Below are 15,689 nucleotides of genomic sequence, written 5' to 3'. Positions count from 1 at the left end.
AGAAAAGAGGGAGAGAATATAAATAACCCAAATAAGAAATGAATTGGTGACACCACAAAAGAAACAACAGAAATTAAAAGGATAATATCAGGATATTATTAAGAACTATACTCCAAGAAATTTGAAAATATAGAAGAAATGGACAGATTTCTAGAAACATACTACTTACCTAAACTAACAGAAGCTGAGGTGGAAAATTTAAATAGATCCATAACAAAAGAAGGAATTGAACAGGTCATAAAAAAAAATTACCAACAAAAAAAAAGCCCTGGCTCAGACAGTTTCACTGGATAATTCTATCAACCATTCAGAGAAAAACTGACACTAATCCTACTCAAACTATTCCAAAACATAGAGACGGACAGAATCCTCCTTAATTCATTTTATGAAGCAAACATAACTTTGATACCAAAACCAGGAAAAGACATAACTCAAAAGGAAAACTACAGACTAATATCCCTCATGAATAAAGATGCAAAAGTCTTTAACAAAATCCTAGCCAATGGACTCCAACAACATGTCCAAAAAATAATACATTATGACGAGGTAGGGTTCATACAAGATATGCAAGGATGGTTCAATACCAGAAAAATAATCAACATCATCCATCATATAAATAAAACAAAGGAAAAGAGCCACATGATCATACAATCGATGCAGAAACAGCATTTGATAAAATACAATATGCTTTCCTGATAAAAACTCTCAGAAAAATAGGAATAGAAGGGAATTCCTCAACATAATAAAGGGCATATATACAAAACCCAACAGCTAACATTATTCTCAGTAGAGAGAAACTGAAACCATTCCCCTTACGAACAGGAACCAGACAAGGATGCCCTCTATCACCACTTCTATTCAATGTTGTGTTGGAAGTTCAAGCCAGGGCAATAAGGAAAGAAATGGAAATCAAAAGCATCCAAATTGGTAAGGAAGAAGTTAAACTATGCCTATTTGCTGATGATATGAACCTATACCTAGAAAACCCAAGATTCAGTAAAAAATTTAATGGACCTAATTAAGAGATTTAGCTTAGCAGTGAGATAAAAGATCAACATCCAAACATCAGTTGGATTCCTCTACACCACCAAAGAGACTGCTGAAAAGGAAATAAGGAAATCAATACCATTTACAATAGCTACGAAAAAAATAAAACACTTGGGAATAAATATCACCAGGGACAGAAAATAACTGTACAAAGAAAACTACAAATCAATACTCCAAGAAACCATAAGAGATCTACATAAATGGAAGAACATACCATACTCACCGATAGAGAGATTGAACATTGTGAAAATGTCAGTATTATCCAAAGCAATCTATACGTTCAATGCAATCCCAATCCAGATCCCATCAGCATTCTTTAAGGATATGGAAAAACCAATCACTAATTTCATATGGAAAGGAAAGAGACCTCAAATAAGCAAACCCCAACACCTCAATATCAAAAAGATTAACAATCCAATTTAAAAATGGGCAGAAGACATGAATAGACACTTCACCAAAGAGGATATTCAGGCAGCTAGAAAATACACAAAGAAATGCTCACAATCATTAGCCATCAAAGAGATGCAAATCAAAAAAACAATGAAACACCATCTCACCCAAGCAGTAATGGCAAAGTTCAACAAGACAGAAAATAACAAATGCTGGCAAGGTTATGAAGCGATTGGGACTCTCATACACCGCTGGTGGGACTGTAAAATGATACAACCACTGTGGAAAGCACTGTGGCAATTCCTTTAAAAGCTGGAATTAAAAATACCATTTGATCCAACAATCTCATTACTAGGTATATATGCTAAAGAAGTGAGAGCCAGCACAAGAACAGATATGTGCAAACCCATGTTCATCACAGCACTATTTACAATAGAAAAAAGATGGAAACATGCCCATCAACAGAAGAATGGATAACCAAACTATGGTACATACACACAACAGAATACTATGCAACACTGAAGAACAATGTAGAATCTGCAAAACACTGTATAACATGGATGAACTTGAAGGACATTATGCTGAGTGAAATAAGTCAATCACAGAATGACAAATTATTGTATTTTTTTCTGCAAAAAAAATGCATTGAGCCATGTCACTTTAGTTTTGTGTATTTCACTGTACATAAATTATATTTCAATAAAATGTATTTTTTTTTTAAAAAAAAGGAATGGTTCAAGATCTATCCTGAAGTACAATGCTGTCAGTGATAGGATAACGTCCATACACCTAAAAGTAAGATCATTACTACTACTATTATTAAAATTTATGCACCAAACACCAAAGACAAATTGAAGATTTTTACCAACTCCTGCAGTCTGAAATTGACCAAATATGCAATCAATTTGTATTGATTATTATTGTTGATTGGAATGTGAAAGTTGGAAACAAAGAAGAATCATCAGTAGTTGGAAAATATGGCTTTGGTGATAGAAATGATGCAAGAGATCACATGGTAGAATTTTGCAAGACCAACAACTTATTCATTTCAAATACTTTTTTTCAACAACATAAACAGCAGTTATACATGTAGATCTTACCAGATGGAATAGAGAAGAATCAGATCACCTGCATCTGTGAAAAGCGACAATGGAGAAGCTCGATATCTTCAGCCAAACAAGGCCAGCAGCTGACTACGGAACAGACCATCAACTGCTCATATAAATGTTCAAGTTGAAGGTGAAGACAAAAAAATCCACAAGAGCCAAAATATGACCTGGATTATATCCCACCTGAATTTAGAGACCATCTGAAGAATAGATTTAATGCACTGAACACCAGTGACTGAAAACCAGAGGAATTGTGGGATGCCATCAAGAACATCATCCACGAAGAAAGCAAAAAGTCATTTAAAAGACGGAAAAGGAAGAAAAGACCAAAACAGATGTTAGAACAGACTCTGAAACTTCCTCCTGAATGAAGAGTAGCTAACGTAAATGGAAGAAATGACAACATAATAGAGCTGAACAGAAGATTTCAAAGAGCAGCTCAAGAAGACAAAGTCAAATATAATTAAATGCGCAGAGACCTAGAGGTTGAAAAACAAAAGGGAAGAATATGCTCAGCATTTCTCAAGCTAAAATAACGGAAGAAAAAATTCAAGCCTTAAGTTGCAATATTTAAAGATTCTATGGGCAAAATATTGAATGATGCAGGAAGCATCAAAAGAAGATGGAAGGAATAAACAGTCACTGTACAAAAAAGAACTGGAGTGTTCTATCTTAGGAGGTGGCATATGATCAAGAACTAATGGTATTGAAGGAAGAAGTCAAAGCTGCACTGAAGGAACCAGCAAAAAACAAGTCTCCAGGAATTGACAGAATACTCACTGAGATGTTCCAACAAACAGATGCAGCTCTGGAGTCACTTACTTGTCTATTCCAAGAAATCTGGAAGACAGCTACCTGACCAACTGACTGGAAAAGATTCATATTTGTACCCATTCCAAAGAAAGGTTTTGAAACAGAATATATAAATTATTGAACAATATAATTAATAGCACACACAAGTAAAATTTGGCTGAATGTAATTAAGAAATGGTTGCAACAGTATAGTGACTGGGAACTTCCAGAAATGCAAGCTGGATTCAGAAGAGGACGTGGAATGAGGGATATCACTGCTGATGTCATATGGATCTCAGCTGAACAAAGAATACCAGAAAGATGTTTACTTGTGTTATATTGACTATGCAAAAGGATTCAACTGTGTGGATCATAACAAATTATCAATGACATTGTGAAGAATGGAGACTCCAGAACACTTAATTGTGCTCATGAAGAACCTGTACATCCATAAGGAGGCTGCCGTTCAAATAGAACAAAGGGATACTGCATGGATCAAAATCAAGAAGTATGTGCGTCAGGGTTGTAAACTTTTACCATACTTATTCAATCTGTATGCTGAGCAAATAATCCAAGAAGCTGAACTATATGAAGAAGAATGTGGCATGAGGATTGGAGGAAGACTCATTAACAATCTGCAATATGCAGACCCACAACTTTGTTTCCTGGAAGTGAAGATGATTTGAAGCACTTACTGATGAAGATTAGAGTGTTCACTCTGCAGTATGGATTACATCTCAACATAAAGAAAAAGAAAATCCACACAACTGGACCAATAAGCAGCATCATGCTATATGGAGAAAAGATTCAAGTTGTCAAAGATTTCATATTACTTGGATCCATGATCAAAACCCATGGAAGCAGCAGTCAAGAAATCACACATATTACACTGGGTAAATCTGCTGCAAAAGACCTCTTTAAAGTCCTGAAAAGCAAAGATGTCTCTCTGAAGACTAAGGTGCGCCCAACCCAAGCCATAGTATCTTCAATTGCCTCATATGCATGTGACAATGAATAAGCTTGACAATGAATAAGAAAGACTGAAGAAGACTTGATGCTTTTGAGTTGTGATGTTGGTATAGAATAGTGAAAGTACCATGGACTGTCAGAAGAATTACCAAATCTATTCTGGAAGAAACACAGCCAGAATGCTCCTTGGAAGTGAGAATGGCTAGACTTCATCTCACCTACTTTGGTCATGCTGTCATTAATAACCTGTGATATTCAGATGACACAACCTTGCTTGCTGAAAGTGAAGATGATTCCAAACACTTACTAATAAAGATCAAAGACTACAGCCTTCAGTATACCTTATACTTCAACATAAAGGAAACAAGAATCCTCATAACTGGACAAATAAGTAACAACACAATAAATGGAGAAGAGACTGAAGGTGTCAGGGGTTTCATTTTACTTGGATTCACAATCAATGACCATGGAAGTAGCAGTAAAGAAATCAGACATCATACTGTACTGAGCAAATCTGCTGTCAAGACCTCTTTAGAGTGTTAAAAAGCAAAAATGTCACTTTGAAAACTGAGATGTGCCTAACCTAAGCATGGTATTTTCAATCACCTCATATACCCCTTTGGGTTTCTGAGGCTATAAATCTTTAAGGAAGTAGATTTCCCAGTCTTCCTTCTGCATCTACATGTGAAAGCAGGAATAAGTGCATAAGGAACTCCAAAGTAGAATCGATGCATTTGAATTGTGGTGTTGGTGAAAAAAAGTGAAAATATCAAGCACTGCCAGAAGGAACAAATCTTTCTTGGAAGTACAGCCAGAATGCTCCTTAGAAGCAAGAATGGTCAGACTTCTTCTCATATATTTTGGTCATGTTTTCAGAGGGATCCCTGGAGAGGAATAGATATCATGCTTAGTGAAATATAGGGTCAGTGGAAAAGGAGAAGCTTCTCAAGAAGCTGGGTTGACATAATCGCTGCAATGATGCACTCAAGCACAGAAAGGATTGTGAGAATGGTGTAAGACCAGGTAGTGTTTTCCTTCTGTTGTACATATGGTCATTGTGAGTAGGAGTCCACTCAACGGCACCTGATAACAACTATAGGATGACGCCAGCTGGACAATTACCTACTCTGTTCCATCATCTTCAGGTTTTACCAGTCACTCCTCGGAAGGAAGGTTGGGCAATCTACTTCCGTAGTGTTACTGCCTCGGAAACCCAAGGAGGGGTCGCTATGAGTTGGGGCCGACTCAACGGCACATAACAACAACAACAATAAGAGCTTATTTAGGATAAAGGTACAACAGAACATTCTTTCCCAGGGGGAGAAACACATATATTCAGAATAGACAGAAACTGTGTTTCACAGAAAAATGGGCTAATTTTTAATTTTAGCTAAACTATAACAGTCTAGAATTAGGGTTCCCACACTGAGAAAGCAGCCCTTAGTACAAATTGGCTAAGGGCTAATTTTTGCCATCTGTAATAATAAGCACTTGGGATGTCTCATTATGCATTTCTCATGTTCATGCTCCCACCCATCATCTTATTAGCACCTCCCAAATTACATCTTTTTATATTTCTGGCCACTGTAGTACAACTTCTCCTGGCAACAAAAAGCAAGAGAAATAAGAACACTACGACTTAACCATTACTTTGGGATTTTGTGTTTAATGTAATCTGAAGACAATAGTGGAATAGATAAAAGGTCCTGCCACCATTCTGTATTCTAAATTTTGCCTGTTCTTAGACATTATACTCAGAATATAAGATTTTTTGCTTAGTCTCACAGAAGCCACAATAAGGACGTCTTTCTTTTTTTAAAAAAAAGATATATCATAAAACATATCCAATCTAGCAAGAATCAAGATCAATTTTTAGCTTATGTCTTCAGTAAATGCTTTCAGCTGTATCAAGTACTGAAAAGTCAAGTAAAAAGTGAAAATAAAAGCATGCAGAAGGATAAGAAACCCTAAAACAACATAAATGAAGTTGCTCTACATTTGCTATATTTTCTAAAATGGAAAAAAAAGCCCTTTTCAATCAATTTTGAAAGAAGTCACCCTAGATACTTGTAATAACTAGAATATTTGTAAAATAGAACCCTGGATAATACCTTTTGTCAAATAAAAACAGATCTAGACTTAGCTAGGAGAAACTTTATTCAAAAAGACTATTGCAATAGGGAGAATGCTCCAATCTCAGAAAGCTGCAAGCATCTCAAAATCTTTTGTAGGGAGAAGCAAAGTTCAGAAGAAACTTAGGAGAAGTTGGGCAAGCAAGAGCAATCATGGTGATTTGATAGAAAAATATGTCTCGTATGGTCTGCCTATTCTAGGGATAAGCTGATGATACAAGGAACATGTTGGCTTCCAGACAAGTAAACATTTACGTGGAGAGGGAAGAAGCCTAACTAAAGTTTTCTTAAGACAAAGCAGAGGGTAAGAAATAGGCAACTGTGAATACTCTGTCAGTTTCCTGCTGTGATTATGTATTAATGCTTATAACTACAGCAAAAGTATTTATAATTACAATAAAAGAGGTAGAAATAACCAAAATGACCATCAACAGATGAATGGATAAACAAAAGGTGATCCATACATACAATGGAATACTACTCAGACTTAAACGAAAATGAAGTCCTGATATGTGTTACAACATGAATGACCTCAAAGACATTATATTGAGCAAAGTAAGTCTATTACAAAATGACAATATTGTATGGTCTCATGTATATGAAATGACAAAAATAGGTAGAGTTCAATGAAGGGAGGGACAAATCACTCTCTGGGAAGTAGTGAATTTGTGTTTATGGTTATGGGAAAACTGGCATTAATTAAGGTTAATGGGGAGCCCTGGTACTGCAGTGGTTAAGCAGTCAGCTGTGAACCAAAAGGCTGGTGATTGAAACCCACCAATCACTCTATTGGGATAAAGATGTGGATTTCTGCTTCCATAAATATTACACCCTTGGAAACCTTATCAAACGGTTCTACTCTTTCTTATGGGGTTGCTATAAGTCAGAATAGACTCAACAACAATGGAAACAGGAAAGGCAATGGTTACACAATTGGACTAATGCAGCTATGTGGCAGAGAGCATAAAAATGAAACTATATGGGTTGAGATAACCGAGAATGGTGACACAATGTGAAGTATGTAACCAATGCTATTAAGCTGTTCATGTAGAAATTGTAGATGACTATATGTTGAATTTTGTATATTGCCAACCAAAAATAAATAAAATACTAAACTAAACAACAAACAAAAAGAATAATCTCTTATAAACCTGGGAATGGGAGAGCAATAGCAGTACAAGTAGTAGCAGCTGTAGTAGTATAAAGCCTATCTCTGGCCCTAACCCTATTATACTATAATCATTATTACTATAACCACCATCACTACCTACATATTAAAGTTCACATTTAGGATTACAGTAAAGATCTCGGTCAAACTGTGGTGAGAATTAGAGATATACATCCATGGAAGATTCTTTCCAGAACTCAAACAAAGGGGAGAAGAGTAAGTTTTGAATCTATAGCCAAAATATATTGTATTTTTTTCTTCCAGATTTTAAACTTTATCTATTTGAAAAGTGCAGTTTTTTGCTCAAGAATATATATGTATGATGGTAAATTCTAACAAATAAGTAAATGACTAATAATAATAGAACAAAAAAGCAAATGGAAAGGTATATATAATTGCTATGCTGAGAAGCAAGTACATACAAGCAGTAGCTAAGTCCAGGGGATGGAGAAAAATTCGAGAACACTCTCTGGTCATTTGAAGTACAGACCTTGAGGGTCTCTTGTGAATTTTTTTTTCCCCAAGGAGAGAGAAAAAAGAAAGAGAAATTGCCTATACCTAAGACAAAGTCTACAGAGAGAGAGAAATCTACTGAGCACAGCCTGTGTCTTTCAAAAGGAGAGTCTCCAACTCTGAGGTTTCTTATCGCTAAGGATAGGGAAGAGGAAGAAGGCAATTCGGAGCTTGCAATTCACTCTTTAACTCTCCTTGCTCTTGAGACTTTTTTTATTCTCTTCAGGATTAGCATCTTGATAACTAACCCAATCACTTTGATCTGAGCTGTTGATCCATTACTAAAACTATCGTCATGGCTGGAGGACACCCTAATATAAACAGCCAGAGTACATAATAAGAGACAGAGAAGAAAAAAAAAAAGAAGGAAAAGAGTTCTTAATGTTGGGGAGGGGGAGGGGATGACTGTGGGGGAAGCATTATAAAACTCCATTTAGTTATGTTCATAACCCTCTTACTTTTATTCTTCAGTTATGTTTACTAAAGTTTTCAATGATTTAAAAACCCTAACAATTTCAATGGTATTTAGTTTAGTTTTTTTTTTTTTTTTTTACCCTAAGTGCAAAGTTTCTTGTATGTCACAAAAGACTAAGATACTGGTGAGCACACTGAAACATTCTTTTCTGATGATTATTAGTTATAAACGGAATCATCAGGCTTTCATGGAAATTAAATAAAATGATGATTGCATATGGCATTTCTCTTTTAAAAAAAATATATTTTTTGCAATCTAAGTAGGGTAAGTAGGGTGAATAAGAGAAACAGAAAATTAGTATACTTCTTAAAAAAAAAAGCACCAATGTATGTATGTATATTTGCATGTGTGTATGTGTGTGTGTATGACATATCTTGTTTTAGTTGCTAATTAAGAAAAGAAAAGAAGTTGGGTACAAAAGAACACAAAATACTAAGAGAGAAAAATAAAGAATACTAAATGAAAAACCAATCCTAAAACTCTATTTAATGTTGTGCTACCTAAATGCAATTTAAAATATTACAAATGCTGTTTGCACGGCTTAGTATGAATATTTAAGTAATGCAATCTGGAAAAACACCAGAAAAACAGCAGAGGGGAAAAACACCAGAGCGGGAAACAAGGTTATAAAAGTACATAAATTTCTATTACAAATATATTCTTCTTGTCATTTAAGTTACAAATTAAACAAGTGACACATTTCTAAATTTTCTACATAAAATCTAAACAAACTTCTACTTTCAAAAATTATAACCTCCCAAAGACATACCTCTTGTATGTAATTATTCTTCTCTAAAATGGAAAGAGCAACAGCTGCACACTCCAGTGTAGAAAGGCAACTATTAGTTGGTTGCATTCGAATTACATACTGACTAGAGATGCTAGTTTTTAACTGCACCTGAAACAAAAACAACATAATTTAATTTTGTTTTGAATTTAAAACTTTAAAATCTGCATTTTATATATGTACTACTTTAGCTTCCTTTCAAAATTTCTAGCAGTTTAGAAATATTAAATGTATACGTAATACTTAACCTTCTATACATAATATCTTTTGATGTGGCTATTGTTAAATAACAGAGGCAAGGGGATAGTTACACATATATCTGACAAAGAACATATCCAGAATATATACAAAAGCACAAATTAAAAATTAAAGGACTAATAACTCCCTCACAGCAGGTGAAATGCTGAATAGACACTTTACAAAAGAAGATATAAGAATGGCAAATAGGTACATGAAAAAGCACTCAAAAAATTTAATGCAAATGAAAACCACAATGAGATACCATTTTATAATTACAAACATAGCTAAAATCAAAAAAGACTAACATCACCAAATGGCAAGAATATGGGACAAATTAAACTCTCATACATTATGGTAGGAGTGAAAATGTTATAATCACTTGAGAGAATTATTTCACAACTTGCTTTTTCTATTATTTTATCATTTTTCCTTCCATTACTTCTTCATATAAACAGACAGGTGTGTGTGAGTGTGTATAAATGCCCAGTGACATACAAAACACACATGTTTGTGTGTATGTGTGCATCGTCCCTTCTTAGATATGAAGTAGTACACTACATAGTTTTCTCCAAGGAGAAAATACTTGAGGCCTGATTATTGAGACAGAGTCAGATTAGAGAAAGGCAATAGAAAAGTGAATGTTAACATTTTATCCTTTTGATTCTTATTTTAACTAAAAGAAACTCAAGCAGTCTTATACCCATAAAGCCATATCTGTATCAGAGTAACACTTAAATAAATGTGAGTAGATGAGAATTTCAATTTTTACTCCTTAAATATGTAAACATAGGATTTGAAAGTAGTAGTATTTTTTTTATACCAATAACCCACTCCCCACCATGGCATCTTGTCCCTCAATCCCTTCCTTCTTCTGTTTCGTATGTAGTCTCTGATGAGAAATATAGTTCTACCATGTTTTATCACAAATAATGTGAGCAAACTTATAATGTGAAGAAATGGTGAAAATAAATAAAACTGTTCTGGCATAGCATGCTAATGCATATACCACAATGTCTCATAACATTTCCAGAAGTGAATTTTAGCCTCATTCAGTCATCTTTTCATATTACAGGAAATCACATTGTTCTGTTCATTTTCTTTCATTCTCTTCATTTTTTTAAATCTCCTATTTATGTGTATAAAAACAGTCTGAAAATGTTACTTTGGTAGTTATTCATGCATTCCTATTCTTTGGTTTAACATGTTATCCCATTCCTCCATTCACCAGAATGATGATGACATTTTACCAGGAAATTACAAAACTTAAATTTTATATATCACATTGATCTACTGGTAAATACGTTTGACTTACATTCCAACTATATAAAATCAATGCCTACCTTAAGTGCAGATTCCATGTGATAAGAAATAGAAATTGAAGTCAGTAACATAAGTAAGCCATAGCACTCTTACAAAAATAATACTCTTACAAAAATAACATGCAGAAGTCTTGCAAGGTTAGTGGAAAAACTTGCATGGATTATTTGCAAAAAAAATAGTAATAATATATATATACTTTTTTTTGTTCAAAGAATTCTCCTATGCAGTGTGTACCCTTTTCTTTCCTCAAAAGTTTTTTTTTTTGGGGGGGGGGCAGGAAAAGAAGAGAAGTATTTGGTACAATCACTTTAAAATTGCTCTGCATTTTTTAAAATGGGTCAGATGAAAAAGAGATGCATGGATAAAAATTGTTGAGAAGCACAAGTAGTGATAAAAGAAAGTTAGCCTAGATTAATTAACTGTAAGAATAATTCATAATGTTGATTAACTATAATTACTAACAGCTTTGATATTTCATCAAGTGAGTAGAAAGAGTAGAGGTAACTACCGTTTTCAATGCTCAGTACATAATCTTTACTGGGTAAGTTTAATAATAGAACTTTGATTAAAACAAAATATTTAGGCAACGTGCAAAATTTATAGTGAGTTTTGTTTATTAGAATGAATTTGTTTAAAAGAAGTTTGTTTTTCAGGGAGAATTTTTTTTATTGTGGCCCATATCACTGTAAGAAAACTCAAAATTTGAAATTTATCCTGATTAAAAGACTTTATAATGCATATCACAACTCATTCCTCTAGGAGTTATCCAGTAGCCAGAATCTAGAAAAAACATATAGTTAAGGTCTTTCATATAAATGTGTATATTATTAGGGTGTATGAATATGCTATCATGGCTCTTCCTTTCATGCTTACATATTCCACCTCCTTTCACACACTTAATTCAATAAACAAATGGGTAAGAGCTGATAGAAACCCCATTGATCTATATTTTATAGAAGTCACAGGAGAAACAAAGAACAGAGTATTAAATTCTTAATGAAATCCAGACTTGCTGGAGCAATGGAAACTGGATGAACCACTGAAACTATTACCCTGAGATCATCTTTAAACCTTAAACCTCAAACCAAAACTATCCCCTAAAGTCTTTGAATCAAACAATAGCATAGCTTATTAGTAAAATGTCTGCTTTGAGCATTGTGCTCTTTTAAATAATTATTTATTTGGGATCAAGTTGACAATAGCTACTCAAAGGGTTAGATGAGAAGCTTAGGGGAAAGTGAGTTTATGTTAACGGTGGTGGAATAATTTGGAAGAGGATAGCAAGAACGGTTGCACAACTTGAAGAACATAATCAATGTCACTAAATTGTGCATGTAGAAATCATTGAAATAGTGTATCTTCTGCTGGGCACATTTTCACCTAAAAAAAATAAAATCGTACAATTTTTTTAAAAAAGAAAATTCTTTGTCTTCTTGAATAATTTTTTTTTAATTTTCAAAGTAAATTAACTATTCTAAGAAAGGAAAGCACTTAACCTATGATGAAAATGTAGTGTATAGAAATAGGATCTACTAAAAGACCACAATTTTCATATCAACATGAAACTAATAAATTAATTTCATCCAAGTCGCTTAGTTTCTCACATCTCCTCAGTTCATCTCCCTGAAATGTAAAATCAGATAGTTGAGTCTGTCAAAGCCTATCTTTTAGCTAAAATTACGTTTTAACTTCCACATTTTCAAAGCTATGCCAACTCAAAGAACATTTAATAATTCTGATCTTTTTGGAAGTTGTTCCCTTACAGGTATAAGTTGTCTGAGGACTCTTAATGTGACTTTGGAGACCTGGAAGGCGATGAACTGGATGCGGAGGCAGTTGGAAGCAGCCTTTAAGGGAGGCCCAGAAGGCAGTGAGCCTAGAATGGGAATTTGGAGCAGCTTTAAGGGTGGCTCAGAAGGAGAGTTGGGTATAGGGTTTTAGCAGCTTTTAGGGAGACCAGGAGGTGAGCAGGGCAGTTTGGAACCACTACGGGACATGAACTTTTCTGTCAGTTTGTCATCCTGTGGTGGCTTGCATGTTGCTATGAGGCTGGAGCCTATGCCACCAATGTTGCAAAAGACAGCAGGATTACCCATGGTGGATAGGTCTCAGCAGAGCTTCCAGACTACAACAGACTCAGATAAGGAAGAGGCAATCCACTTCTCAAAGAACTGGCCAATGAAAATCTTATGAATAGCAGTGAAACGTTGTCTGACACATTACTGGAAAAGTTTATGAATAGCCCTTAAACATTGATATAGTGATGAGATGAGCTCCTCAGGTCAGAAGGAACTCAAAATATGACTGGGGAAGAGTTGCTTCTCAGAATAGAGCTAACCTTAATGATATGGATGAAGTAAAGCTTTCAGGACTTCCAATTGCTGACATGGTATGACTCAAAATGAGAAGAAACAACTACAAACATCCATTAATCATTGGAACATGGAATGTACGAAGTATGAATCTAGGAAAATAGAAAGTTGTCAAAATGAAATGGAACACATAAAAATTGATATCCTGGGCATAAGGGAGCTGAAATTAACTGGTTTTGGCCATTATCAATTAGACCAAATGATCTACTATGCTGGGAATGACAAAGTGAACAGGAATGGTGTGGCATTCACCATCACAAAGAATGTTTCAAGATCTATCCTGAAGTACAATTCTGTCAGTGATAGGACAATATACATACAACTATAACGAAGACCAGTTAATACCACTATTATTCAAATTTATGCACCAACCACCAAAACCAAAGATGAGGAAATTGAAGATTTTTACCAACTTCTGTAGTCTGAAATTGACCAAACATGCAATCAGGATGTGTTGATTATCGATGGGTATGGTGGTTATGTTTTGGTGTCACTTGGCTGGGCCTGGTTGAGTGGCTGGGCAGCTGGTGGTAGTTATTCCCCATGATGAGACTGGCAATCAACTCCATGGTGGGATCTACCACAAGCAGCTGAGTAACTGCTTTGGGTATGTGGTCTGCATCCTCTGTATAAGAAGCAGCTGGGAATGGTCTCTAGCATATGGCACATCTGGACCCTGCATGTAGCCGTGTCATTGTTCAGCAGCCTGCCATGCTCTGCCAACCTTGGGACTTACAACGGACTTAAATTAATGGCCTGCTGTGTGATTTGGTAATATTGGGGTGGTGCCTTTTTATTTGTCAACCCTGGGGCTTCTCAGCCTCAGCAGCCAGCAGCTGTCTGAGTGAAGAAATGCCTCTAGCTACAGTGGAGTGGGAGCAGGAGGCAGAGCTGGACACTAAGGTTGAGGGGCTTTCACCCAGACCCTAGAGACTGGCATTTTGAACTTGGTTGTAAAGCCTCCAAATTGTGAGAGAATAAACTCCTGTTTGTTAAGGCCATCTCATTTGTAGCATATTTCTTGTCCGAGCAGAACTAGGTAACCAGATCAATGAGAGTTCAAAATGGAGTCTCATCAGTAATCACCATGCTAATTCCCTCTAGCATCTTAGTGCTTGAATAACTAGGTACGGCAGTTTGAATTAGGGATTCTGGTGCTCTGAACATCTCACTGAGTCAGAGTGCACTAAATTCAGGGGAGTAGAATTAGAAAGGAGAAAGACACAGGGGAAAAAAAATAACAAGATAAGGAGATCTATCTTGCAGAGCACTGACAGGAAGGGGAGAAAGACCATCTGAGACCTCCCTGGGTTAGGGAAGAAGATACACCATACCAGCATACCAGCAACCACACCAGCATACCAGCAATCACCCCAATGATCTACCTTCAGCACCTAATTTTATTGGTAACTTGGGTTGGTTAGATGCAAATGGGCATGTCCAGTGCTGCTGAAACACAAGCAGAGTGTCCATTTGTGCTGCAAAAGGGCGGGCCCGGGGAGGTACCCCCACAATGATCAGGCTTTGGTCAGCTTAGTGGCACTGAGGGGCCCATTCATGACTTTGTCAATAATATTGGGACCACAGCTTACAAGCAAGCACTGGCCTGACTCCAGCACCACTGAAATCAAGCCAATCTTTGGTGCTGCATATTGGTGGGCCCAGAGAGGAAATCCTGTAGCAGATCATGGAGCTGGGCAGTTGCCTTGGATCAGCTTGTTGGTGCCAAGGAGCCTTGGGAGAAGGATTTGTGCATGTCTCTGAGCCTGGTGGAAAGTGGTAATTCCATAACAACTGGAGTTTTTGCTGAAATTTAGCTGCAGGCCTATGCATAACAGTATGACGTCATCACTAGCAGCCTGCTCAAAGCCCTAGAAACAGCCCCTAGTAATGGAGAGCTTTCCTTCTTCTGCTGTTCTGCTATCACCTTCTCAGCCAATAACCTCACTTATCCTATAGAAGAAACCACATTCAGCCACCATAATACCTACCAGTTAGAATTCTAAATCCTCTTTAAGACAAACAGAAACCCATACCCACATTCCACACAGTGATTCCACCATCACAAAGAAAAGTGCAGAGCAACCCAGCCTACCTCAATTAATAACTAAAAAAATACACCAGATTCAATTTTTCAAAATACTAAACCATAAACCAAGACAAAACAAATCAATACATAACCAAAAGTTAAAGACAACCTCAAAATGTCTAGGAAACCATGTTGTTGTTGTTGTTGTTGTTATGTGCCGTCAAGTCAGACCTGACTCAGCGACCTCTCCTTGGGTTTCTGAGGCAGTATCACTATGGAAGTAGATTGCCCCATCTTCCTTCCGAGGAGTGGCTGGTGGGTTTGAACCACCAGCCTTCTGGTTAGC

At 36.0% G+C, this 15,689-nt stretch overlaps 1 protein-coding gene across 1 annotated transcript in view; it reads right to left on the bottom strand.

The window, feature by feature from the left end:
* The window catches only part of DTWD2 (DTW domain containing 2), a 363,240-nt gene that overhangs the window by 17,701 nt on the left and 329,850 nt on the right, over positions 1–15,689 (bottom strand). Inside the window, exon 5 of the mRNA XM_007949164.2 lies at positions 9,365–9,493. Within this exon, the coding sequence (XP_007947355.1) occupies positions 9,365–9,493 (129 nt within the window). The remainder of the gene's footprint in view (positions 1–9,364; positions 9,494–15,689) is intronic.

The sequence above is a fragment of the Orycteropus afer genome, unplaced genomic scaffold (genome assembly GCF_000298275.1).
Source record: "Orycteropus afer afer isolate SDZICR_OR568_19922 unplaced genomic scaffold, OryAfe1.0 scaffold00240, whole genome shotgun sequence".
In the NCBI taxonomy this organism is placed as follows: Eukaryota; Metazoa; Chordata; class Mammalia; order Tubulidentata; family Orycteropodidae; genus Orycteropus; species Orycteropus afer.
This window is presented reverse-complemented; position numbering and strand designations above follow the sequence as displayed.